The 11,359-nt window shown below is 44.1% G+C and overlaps 3 protein-coding genes across 12 annotated transcripts; 1 reads left to right on the top strand and 2 right to left on the bottom strand.

The window, feature by feature from the left end:
• Window positions 1-6: 6 nt before the first annotated feature.
• On the bottom strand, window positions 7-3,825 carry LOC108624952 (leucine-rich repeat flightless-interacting protein 2). Of its 9 annotated transcripts, none has more exons than XM_018024575.2 (9): window positions 3,335-3,824; window positions 2,522-2,703; window positions 2,012-2,138; window positions 1,814-1,953; window positions 1,483-1,746; window positions 1,278-1,419; window positions 1,093-1,218; window positions 807-1,021; window positions 7-735 (listed from the first exon to the last, which is right to left on the bottom strand). In XM_018024575.2, the coding sequence occupies exons 2-9, from the start codon at window positions 2,603-2,605 to the stop codon at window positions 625-627; spliced, it is 1,209 nt and encodes a 402-aa protein (XP_017880064.1). In that variant the 5' UTR covers window positions 2,606-2,703; window positions 3,335-3,824; the 3' UTR covers window positions 7-624. The 9 variants fall into 9 exon arrangements, with proteins under 9 accessions (XP_017880064.1, XP_017880063.1, XP_017880066.1 ...); XM_018024574.2 differs by having other exon boundaries at window positions 3,473-3,824; XM_018024577.2 differs by having other exon boundaries at window positions 3,571-3,824.
• Window positions 3,826-3,967: 142 nt separating this feature from the next.
• On the top strand, window positions 3,968-6,383 carry LOC108624951 (dnaJ homolog subfamily C member 1). Of its 2 annotated transcripts, XM_018024573.2 has the most exons (8): window positions 4,418-4,564; window positions 4,634-4,735; window positions 4,792-5,010; window positions 5,069-5,310; window positions 5,373-5,676; window positions 5,736-5,951; window positions 6,011-6,113; window positions 6,200-6,383. In XM_018024573.2, exons 1-7 carry the CDS (start codon window positions 4,418-4,420, stop codon window positions 6,074-6,076), a joined length of 1,296 nt encoding a protein of 431 aa, XP_017880062.1. In that variant the 3' UTR covers window positions 6,077-6,113; window positions 6,200-6,383. The 2 variants fall into 2 exon arrangements, with proteins under 2 accessions (XP_017880061.1, XP_017880062.1); XM_018024572.2 differs by having other exon boundaries at window positions 3,968-4,564; window positions 6,011-6,383.
• Window positions 6,384-6,563: 180 nt separating this feature from the next.
• pea (ATP-dependent RNA helicase pea) lies at window positions 6,564-10,609 on the bottom strand. Its single transcript, XM_018024570.2, has 5 exons — window positions 10,476-10,609; window positions 10,274-10,359; window positions 7,402-10,202; window positions 6,949-7,333; window positions 6,564-6,872 (listed from the first exon to the last, which is right to left on the bottom strand). The coding sequence occupies exons 1-5, from the start codon at window positions 10,567-10,569 to the stop codon at window positions 6,651-6,653; spliced, it is 3,588 nt and encodes a 1,195-aa protein (XP_017880059.1). The 5' UTR covers window positions 10,570-10,609; the 3' UTR covers window positions 6,564-6,650.
• Between the last annotated feature and the right edge of the window lie 750 nt (window positions 10,610-11,359).

Below are 11,359 nucleotides of genomic sequence, written 5' to 3'. Positions count from 1 at the left end.
CTGTATGGCCAATACATCCTTAAGCCTCCTCTACTCGAGCGACAACTAAAGTAACACAGGCCTTTAAAAAAAAAAGAAGAGAGAACGACGGCGTGCGGTTCGAATGTTTAATTCCATTTATGATATACGAGCCTGTGTTTTCCCCTCCAAATAATATACAAAGTACGAATCGACTCATAATTATTCTCGCTTGGTACGCGATGAAAATGATTATGTTGCATCGGAAAGGCTGTTACTTCGTTTTCTTCTTCTTTTTTTAACCGAGAAATGCAAAGTAATTGTTAGTGTGAAAAAGAGAAGATAAAGAGAGAAAAGAACGTGTTGAATACAAAACAGCTTTCATAGCAGTTTAGCGCGTACAATTAAATCCAAGTATGGGATTCCGATTAAGCCATTAACGGCCGTGGCCACCTCGGAATGCTCTACTCGTATGCATAATATTTTACAATTATTAAAAAAGAAATCAATTAGAAATCATGGTAAAATCCGCGTAACGATCACTCTCTATGCACGTGTGCCGTTCGCATAAATTATTAAGTAGTACTCTCGTGTTTGAGGCAACGTCGGCGCACGGTTCTCGAATCGAACAGAATGGCAGACTCATTCTACGGGACAGTCGTCCCGTCAAAGCTCTTTCAACAGAGTCGATTTCGCGTTTTTTAATTTATCCAGTCGCCTCTGTAGATGAGAATTCGCCGTCTCCAATTCCTCGACTCTGCCCTGAGTCTCCCTGACCTGTAACCCCGGAGTCTCGAATTAACAAGAAAATTTTAAATCGATCAATTTCATAAATCGTCTTTGCTCACTTCTCTTTGTAATTTTCTCTTTTCGACTTTTAATTCGTCCTCCGCCTTCTCGGACGCTTCCGCCGCGGACTTGTAACGTATCACCTGGCTCTCTAACCTGGCGACCGTCGCCTGTAACGTGGACATGTCCTGTTCAGCTTTCTGTAGCTTGAACTTGTAGTCCGCCAGCAGCTTGTTTGCTTCTCGCTGCACGTCCTCGGAGTCTGACAAACAACCTGCCGAGTCGAGGAACCTTAGCGTAATATAATTGTTGAAGAAACGAGTACGTCGTAAGGGGAATATGAACCTAATACTGAACCAGGCGATCTCTCGGACCTAATGCGATTTCGCGTCTCCTCCAACTCCAATCCCAGATGCCGTATCTCGTCTTGCAACTCTTTCTTCTCAGACGCGAACTTTCTCAGCCGGACGTCTGGAATTTTTTATGTCACATCTTTTGTTTATTATTAAAAAAGATATATAGTTGTATACCTAGCGAACCCTGTCCAGCGTTTTGCAGCAGTTCTGCTGCTTCCGTGCTGACTAGTACTCTTCGTCTCGGACGCGGCCCATTCTCTATCTCGTTATCCTCGTTCTCGCTTCCTTCATCCTCGACAATTACTAAACCATTTTCCTGTAAAATATTTCCATCCGTTTGACATTAAGTCTCGACCGAACGAAAGACGGTGTTACTCACTTGTATAAGCGTATCTCTTTCTTCTAGTTGTGCATGGCATACTTCCAGCTCGTCTTTCAATCTCTGACTGAGTCTCTTCAACTGATCCGACTCCCGATTCTTCTCCCTGAGTTCCCTACGAAGTTGTGCAACCGTCTCCTCCAACTCCTCCAGCTTGTCTTTCAATAAATCGACTTGGTAAGCATACGAAGACTTTTCATTGTCTAACTGAGCGTTGGCTATCATCGCCTTCCTGAACTTCTCCTCGAATTCTTTCAACTCTAACTGAAAACAGAATTCGAACAAGTTGTTTAATGCGTTCAGTCTACGATCGCGAAATTAATCATTGTACCCTGAGATCTCTGCTTAGGCCAGCGTCCTCCAACGAGTCCTCGGACGATCTGCGACTGGACTGGAAGTTGTTGGAGTTGGTGAGAAGGCGCGAGGCCCTCACGGAGTCAGGTGTAACTCTCATACTTCTGTTCACGTCGGCTGCAATTGAAACGATGTAAATTCGTTTGAAAATCATTGACACACCGAGAATACATACTTGAACACATGTCGTACACCCTATCCGCATTCTCTTCCGCCTCCTTCTGCTGTCTCTCTAATTCTCGCATCCGTATTTCTCTAGCTTCGGCTCTCGCTTGTCTCCTGGCGGCTAATCTAGCTTCTGCCTGAAAGTACGCACGGAAAATCCGTCCTGTTACCAAAAACATAGTTTCATATTCAATTTATCTTTACCATACCGACGTGCTGAACAAAGAAAAGCTTTTATATACGTGCTAAACGAACGATACTCACGTCGCACCGATGATCTAATTAAATACAATGACTTAAAGTGTTTACACCGTGTCTCACCTATTTGATAATTGTCTCTACACAGCCTGGATCGAAGATAAACTTATCGGACAAGATATAAATCCCCCCCTGACGCAGCGCACATACGTTACAAAGCACACAAGGTCAAGCATACAGTATAGCAACACAATGGCTTTTCAACTGGCGAACATCAAGTCAGAACTTTCGTGTGTCATTCTTAGAAAGTAAGGCCCCATACCTCCTTGGCAATCTGATCAAGAGCCTGATCCTCTGCAGAATGTCTCGCAGTAGTTCTCCTACGTCCGGCAATAGCAGACTCCATCTCCGTTGCTCCGTTCTCAAATATCTTTGCCTGGGCTCGATGATCAAGAATCGATTGCTAGCCCGTTCCTTCACCGCGGGAGAAGGCAAACCACCACACTAAAGGACAAAGGGACAATACGCTAGAGCCGGATGATCTGAAGCGTGATCGATTATTAAGTATGCTCGATGAATCCGTTTGGACGTGGCGTACAAATGAACAATGGTATTGGCAGAACGAAGCGGGTAACATTGCAAGCCGAACGTCGAACGTACTGACACCGTGTCCGCTGATACCAACGGGCAATTTAGCATCGGCGATAATCGTGCATTATGCAAAACGATTTTTACACATGGACATTATCGGTAATCGTTGGGTATAGAACGAAATAGCGGACCGATTATATCGGCGTACTTTTTCCAGGTTGACAATAGGCCGGCGGCGACACCGTTCGAAATAGAACGGTGGAAAAAGAATCTGGCACAGGTAAAAACAGTGTTTCTACGGATCGTAGCGTTACGACGTTTTCACTCTAAGAATAAACGCGTATTCCCGCGGTCTAATTGTGTATTTGTATGGATCACTGTCGCCGCACGATGAACCGTCAAACCGTGGATAAAATCCACGAATTTAGAATCGCCTAGCGAAATAAAGGGATCCGTACGTTCGATACACATATACGTATATATTTAATGGACTCGCACACCCACACGTCACGTCAGGCCCGAATACATGCAAATAAGACCTTACTGTGGTCGTCGGATCCTCCGTCTTTCTCTAGCTCCGTATCTCGCTCACTCTCTCGCTCTTTTTCATTTCTTTTTTTTTTTCTTCAAACCCGACGACGGAAGAAAACTCAGATATCCGACGATGGTTAAAGGGACTTACGATGCGAGGATGGAAAACGCTGTCACCCAGTGGACAGGCTCATCTTTTTCTCAAACGCACCGCATGCAAAAATAAACCGTAGGACACACTATAAATACAATCAATGGGAATCGGATCGCCACGATGACCATCTGCGGCCAGGGAATTAACGTCGAGATGCGGTTTCCGTTCGCTCGATCCACGGTTACATATAGGACGTTATGTAGATCCCGGAGATACTTGAAGAGTCCGAATCACGCCCGCGCGAATTCTTCCGGCCGTCCTACAGCAGCCGCGAAAAAACAGTGCGCGAAGTCGCACTTAAATATAGCGGAAGACACATTTTTCGATCGAACGGCCCTGCGGACGGTGACGGTGATGCATGCGAATGCAAAAGCCACACTGGCTCTTCTCTTCGCCTCCGGCCTCGATCGAAATTCAAGAGTCATCTGTGCGTCCCCCGTCCAAGATCGTGCCAGCTAGATTGGTATTACAGTCATCCGCGAATCGTTATCGTCCACATCGTACCTCCACCGGATTTATCATTTTCAAATTGCATATCAAAAGCCTAATAAATAAACGCACCGATAGATCCGTTCGTTGATGTAGGAAAATGAAACAGCAGCAAACATTGTTTCATTTAATAGTATCGATACGCTTATAGATTAAATGATGATCAATTCGACGGATTCATTTATTGACTTATCAATCGACTGATTGCGATAAATGATTAAAACTCTATGAGATTGAAGCCGGAGAGGATTTTTTTCTATACCGTGTGTCGTCGATGCTCGTCGATGGTTGATACACACGGCCTACGAATTTTAACTTAACCCCGTAACGGTCGTAAGCTGCGATGTGGCATCTGGCGCTTTAGCATATTGCCGTTTGGAATCGATGCTCGTCGCGTGATCGCGACCCGTAACAGTAAAACTCGATGGACATGTGTGCGCGGATAAAAGAAAAATGAGAGTGCCGTTGTTACTTATCATCGGGGTTTTCTACACCCTCGACGTGAGCGGAGTAAACGCATGGGACAATGACGAATTGGAAGTGTTCGACGTCGTCGAGGAAGTAAATCAGAACTTCTACGAGGTCCTCGGTGTATCGCAGGTTCGCCTCTCCCGACGGTTTTGTTCCCCCGTGTTTAAACGAAAACGAATTAACGGATCGATTTTGTAGGCTGCGAATGCCTCGGAGATTAAGAAAGCGTTCAGGCGATTGTCCCTGCTGTTACATCCGGACAAAAATCCTGCAGAGGATGCCGAGCAACAGTTCAGGAAAGTGAGTAACCATCCGACGTAGGAGGATCCGTGGACACTGATAGATTATATTTTCAGTTGGTCGCCGTTTACGATGTATTAAAAGATCAAAATAAAAGACAGAGATACGACAATGTGCTCGTCAACGGGCTGCCGAACTGGCGCTCGGCTGTATATTATTACCGCCACGTGCGGAAAATGGGGCTCTTAGAATTAGGAATAATTTTATTTTTACTCATCACCGTCGGACAGTACGTGATAGCATGGGCGGCATACTTCGAAAAAAGATATACATACGTACGTAGAGAAAATGATACACGAGGACGGACAATATCTTAATGACACGTTTCTGTAGGAACAAGTTTTGGGTAGTAGGCTTCAGAAAATGCAGAAGAAAAAGAAAGGGAAGATGGATGTACCGGACCTGGCAGATATCTTGGAAAAAATTCCTACGCCGTCCATTTGGAACACTCTTCCGTTTCAATTTCCAAGATGGGTAATATCGTTTACATTGTCGATACCAGAAGTTATTCGATTGATACACGGCGCGTTCGAGGAGAGAAAACGTAGGAAGAAGCAGGAGGAGGAAGAGGCATTGTGAGTGGAGAACAAAACGGATAGTCTATCGCTGTTCGGATACGTTTAGAATTTTTTTTTAGAGCGCAAGAGAACGAGCAACCGGAACCGGAACCAGTTGTACCTACTCGCGTGAGAAGACGGAGGACCGGGTTCACTCCGCAAGAGAGAAGCGGGAACGGAGTGAAGGAATCGTCTAAAAAAGATCAAACGAATCACGTCGATCAGAAATCTCCCGTCTCGGGTGGTGGTTTGTGGACCGATGACGATATTTTAGAGTTAATAAAACTAGTGAAGAAGTACCCTAGCGGTACGAGCGAGAGATGGGAGAAAATTGCAGACGCGATGAATCGCACGGTGATGGAAGTTACGCATATGGCGAAGAAGGTAGTTGAATTTGTTCGCGTTTTGATTGATTATCATTAATGAACGATGATCGTTGATAGATAAAAGATGAAGGCTTGAAGCCTGGTACTACTGAACAGACCGTGGTCGAAGAACGTCCAAAGAAGACTAAGACGAGGGCGGAGAACGTGGATAACATTACCGAGTGGAGCCAGGAGCAGCAAAGAGCTTTGGAAGCCGCGCTTATAAAGTATCCTAAGGGTACGTCGGTGGATAGGTGGGAGAAAATAGCGAATTGCGTTGAGGGAAAGAACAAGGTACGGTATTGTGGCATGTCCGTTCTGTCTCGTTTGTGACACGATTCATGATTTTGAAGGATGAATGCCAGGCGAGGTACAGACAATTGGTGGAGATAGTGAAAAAGAAACAGCACACTCAATAGCCTGCCAAGTACAAGATGTTCCTCTGTACAGTCCGATGTGAGCAAGTCCAAAAGGAGATAGATGCATAATATCATGGCTGTTGTACAACGTTTACAAAGTGAACTAACAAATTTTTCTTAAAGGTACTCTTATACAAAGATTACGTACGAACGAGTTGAGAGAGAGAGAGACAGAAAGAGAGAGAGAGAGTGAGAAAAGTAAACTTTATACACACGAGAAAGAATTACTCCTACATCATTTTATTATTAAATGTTCGTGGAGGATGTATTTATTTAATAAATTTAATAATTAACCCAGAGAACAAGACTGACAAGGTATAAGTAATTAAACACTATCCTGTTCACTGAGACTGATACTCTGTATCGTGTAAAAAGTAATCGATATACCAAAGTGTATAACACTTAAAAATTCACTTGATGTCAAACCGACTTGAACTGATATTCAGATAATTTTCCGAAGGGAATTCAATGAATGAATGTTCGAATGTATAGATATATATATATGTTTATTCGCGATAGCGTTTAAATAGTGACTCTGTACAAAATACTATTTACAAATTGTATAATAAACGTCTTAATTACGCCTCCTTCGAACCCTTGATATTCGCCAAGCGTTCGGCTCTTCGTACTTGTTATAAAGCGGTTCGAGTCGTTGATTCTTCTTAAATTTACTCAGCTTGGTCGGATCGCTGAACTTGAAGAACGCCGGGGCAAATTCCACTAACCATTTCGGATCGATCGTAGTCACTTCCCTCATGTATTCTTTCGTCGTCTGAACCAATTCATGATAGATGACCTATAGAAAAATTAAATAGCTTGCATTGTACGAACGTTTTCATAATAGCATACTTCGAAACATATATTTTACTTACCCATTCGGGTTGCCTGTTGAACAAAGCGCTACTGGGATGAATGTAGACAACCTGACTGTCTACCAAAGTCCTGTAACCCTCTTGAGGATCCTTCTTCGCGGCGTTTCTGAAGAAACCCGAGCAAACAGCTTTCTGAATTCGCACGGTGTTCTTGCCAGCGGACACCACGTCCAATTTGTGTCTGTCCATTATTCCCAACAATTGTTTACGAACATCCTGAGCTCGTTTCAGTGTTCTGATCTGCACGAAATTCTCGTAGCACCACGCATTGCTAAACTTATTATTTCTCCACGAGTTGTAAACGGCCAGCAGAGTTAAATGATCTCCCTCAGGCTGATTGAATTTGGCTTTCTTTTGATCCGCCAAGGCCTGTTTGTCTTTCGGTCTGAAGAAAAATTAAATAAAATAAAAATACGTAATTCATTTTCTCGGATCCGTGTATTCGATTCTTACCTGTAGAAGACGTTCTGAACTGACAGCATGCTAACGATGGTCAGTATCTCGTCGGAACATTGAAGGTGTACACTCATGATGAGCATTTTAGATAAATTAGGCTCCAGAGGGAACTCTGCCATCCTCCTACCCAATCTAGTCAGCAAACCCTCGTTATCCAACGCGCTTAAACTGTGCAGAGACTCCAGAGCCATGATCAAAGATTCCACAGGCGGAGCGTCCATGAAATCGAAGTGCAATAAATCGTTAATGCCCATAGTTTTCAATTGCAACACAGTAGTTGCTAGATTTGTACGTTGGATCTCCGGTACTGGCGTCGGAAGCATTTCATCTCTGTACGCTCTCTCTGTATAAAGTCTGTAACACTTGCCAGGGCCAGTGCGGCCAGCTCTGCCCGATCTTTGTTTCGCAGCTGCTTGGCTAATCGGCGTCACGATAAGACTGTCCATTCCCGTTTTCGAATTATACACTTTCTGTTTAACGAATCCCGGATCGACCACGTAATAAATTCCATCGATGGTCAAACTAGTTTCGGCTATATTAGTGGCTATTACTACTTTTCTGGAGCCAGGAGGTGCAGGCTCGAATATTCTAGTTTGCATCTCGGAAGGCAGGGCAGAGTATACAGGGAGAATAATTAATTCGGGTACGTCGGGTCCTAGAGACTTCATACGTTCGTACAATATTTCGCAGGCCGTGTCGATTTCTTCCTGACCAGTTAAAAAGAGAAGTATATCTCCTGGTGGTTCTCTTAAATGTATCTGCATCACCGTGATCAGTGCCGCGTCTAAGTAATCTGTCTCCGGTTCTTTCGTGTACATCACTTCGACCTCGAACGTTCTTCCGGGAATCGTGAAGATAGGCGCTTCGAAGAAGTACTGAGAAAATTTGACCGCATCCAAAGTAGCACTGGTTACGATCAACTTTAAGTCTGGCCTCCGTCCTACGGCTTGCTTTAATAATCCGAACAGAACATCCGTGTGAATAGTACGTTCATGCGCTTCGTCCAACATAATCACGGAATACGTTTTCAAATCGAGATCCATCAAACATTCTCGTAGCAGCATACCGTCCGTCATGTATTTTATATTAGTTTCCGGGCCCGTACAATCCTCGAAACGGATCGTGTAACCGACCTCCTGACCCAAACGACAACCAAACTCTTCTGCTACTCGTTTAGCAACAGACATCGCGGCTACTCTCCTCGGTTGGGTGCAGCCGATCTTTCCGCGAGCTGTGAATCCTGCCTCGGCTAGATACTGCGTGATCTGCGTAGTTTTTCCAGAGCCGGTCTCTCCGATTACAATTAGAATTTGATTATCGGTCACGGCCTTGACTAGATCGTCTCGGAGTTTGTATATTGGCAAACTCTGACGCTGCTCGAGGAGAGTCAAATTCGTTTTCTTTCCAAACGATGATTTCTTTCCTCCTATCACGTGCTTCTTCCATTCAGGTAAATCTTGAGTCTGGAGTCCAATGCCACGCATGTTCGCAGCTAGAGTTCTGCTTTCAGCTTCTGGCAAAGGATCGATCCAATTTTTATTCAATCCTGTAGGAACAGAATCCATCTCTTGTTCCCTCTGTAACATCTTCTGTTCCCTTCTTTCTTTCGCCAAAGCGCTTTGCATCATCGCGGCTTGCGCCAACGAACCGTCAGGATTTTTTACTATGCGAACCGGACTCAGGTCGCCCAGAGCTCGACCGTGTCCATGCAGAAACGGTGGTTCCTCTTCCACTAATTCTATCTCAACGTCCTCCTCTTCGTCATCTTCGCGCGGCAGAATTCCCGTTTCCATGTCGAATTCAGGTAGTTCGCTTCTGTCGATGCACGAAGCGGCGAGCATCTGTTTGATCTCCCATTTCTCTGGAGACGACAATCTCTGTACACGTTTCCTCGAATATGTTTCATCTTCGTCCCAATTGCCTTGAAGTTCTAACAACGAAGTAGGCCTGTCTGGATTTCTTAAATGCTTCTCGTCTTCCTCAGTCTTTGTAACAGCCACCACAGGATTCAGATCTGTGCCTGTTTCTTGATCGACATCTTTCATGCTCAGGGAAACCTTCTGTCCACCGATATTGAGAACCTTTACGAGTACTTTCTGTCCTCTGGACACGACGTCGCTCGCACTGGCGACTCTTCCCTCTCTCCTCAATTGAGAAATATGAACGAGTCCTTCCCATCTTCGTTTCAAGCCTTCCAACTGAACGAAACAACCGAATGGTACGATATTCGCGACCTTCCCTGGATAAATCTTTCCTACTTCTGGGTCCATCGAAAGCTCCTCCGCGGATCGCGATCTAGACCGTTCGGATCTAGAATATTTATCCCTGTGAGATTTTCTATCGCGCGATCTCGATCTCCTACGATCGCGAGATCTGTGCCGTCTTCTGTCCCTGGATCTAGATCGGTCCCGTGATCTCGAACGAGATCTGTGTCGTCTGTCTTTGCGATTAGACGAACGTGATCTGTGCCTTCTCCTTTCTTTCGATCTGCTTCTTCTGCTCTTTCTGTCATCGGAGTGTCTGCTCTTTTTATCAATGCTCTCTGAAGGTTTACTCTCTTCTTTCACACCTTGCTTGGACGGTGCTAGTTCTTCCAAACTTGCCATCACATTGTTCACTATGTCATCGTCTTTCAGTTCTTTGGTCTCTGCCAGCTTTGGACCATCGTTTGGCATAGCCAGAGCAGGGAATTTCTGAGCCAGTTCGTCTTGTTTAGCCGTAGTCTTGTCTGTTCTCTCGTGTGACTTGGAAGGTTTCATGTGCTGTATTATCCTGAGTAAATTAGCCATGAAGGATTCCTAAACAGAAAATGAAATACTAAATGCAAGCACTGGACAAGGCACAGGGAAAGTAAAATTGAAACACTTACCGAAAATTCTGCCCCATTTTCGAGGAGTACTTTCTTGAACTTATCGAAGGTGTTATTCGCTTCCGCCAAGTGAATTATGAATTCAGCTATTTAAAACGCGAAGAAAGGTGTTAGTAGCTGATCGAAATGTTGGACAACAAAGGGGAATAGGTTATGGATTCTTTCCATATCCTTTTCACAGTTTAAAATCAAATTGCCTTACCTAAATCTTTGTCGTTTAGTCCTAAATGATTCTCTAATTCCGTACATATTTTTGAAACGAGCGAAAGGTGCTCTAATTTTTCAACTTCGTCCATTTTTCATACAATTAACACTCTTAGGAACGGAAGCCTAAGGTGTACACTATGAAACTGAAATATCGGTCGAGCAAAGGAGAATGTAGTTCGAATTCCAGCTACAAACAAGCTGTAACCTTTTTACTTTTAATCGATAATGTTGGAAACATTCAAATATTAAGAGGAATTGTCATATTCTACGTTAACGACGATTTTAAATCGCAAACATCAATTTCTATCATCGATCGACGTATCGAGCGCGGTTTGAATTCGCGCGTCCAATCTATACTTAACTGTGATTGGTCCGCTGTTTCCGTGCAGTGCGGCGCAGTGATGTAAGATTTGCGGAATTTCGATCGCCGCGCGTACGGTGAGGAAAAGTGGAACTAAAAGTCTTGATGTAAGATTTTGCGGATTTTTCCGCCCATAGCGTAGACCCAGTCTAGCATGCTGTTATGTCTTAGCTTTAAAGTTTGAACCTAGCCGCGCGCGTAATTTGAACGACGTACCACTACACGCGTAATTTTTCCGTATACGTGTATCAGGTAGACGGCAAGACCCAAACTGCAGACCTGCCCTTTAAATGCTCGTGTCTCGTGGATCCTTCGATGACCAGCAAACGCTTTCGCCTCAGCTCCTTCGTTTTCGCGTAAAGGGCTGCAAACGAGTCACGCTCAGCGATTGCACGTGCATATATAATTTTTTTTTAACAGCCATAAACATTTCAATGAATTTAACGAGATAACTGTATGTACTTTATATAATAACAATAATGAAAGTTGAATAATTAGTATGAAAAAATAATCTTATA

This window comes from Ceratina calcarata, unplaced genomic scaffold (assembly GCF_001652005.2).
Source record: "Ceratina calcarata isolate Rehan_Ccalc_2016 unplaced genomic scaffold, ASM165200v1 scaffold336.2, whole genome shotgun sequence".
NCBI lineage: Eukaryota > Metazoa > Arthropoda > Insecta > Hymenoptera > Apidae > Ceratina > Ceratina calcarata.
The sequence above is the reverse complement of the archived record's forward strand: the minus strand, read 5'-3'. Positions and strand labels throughout refer to the sequence as shown.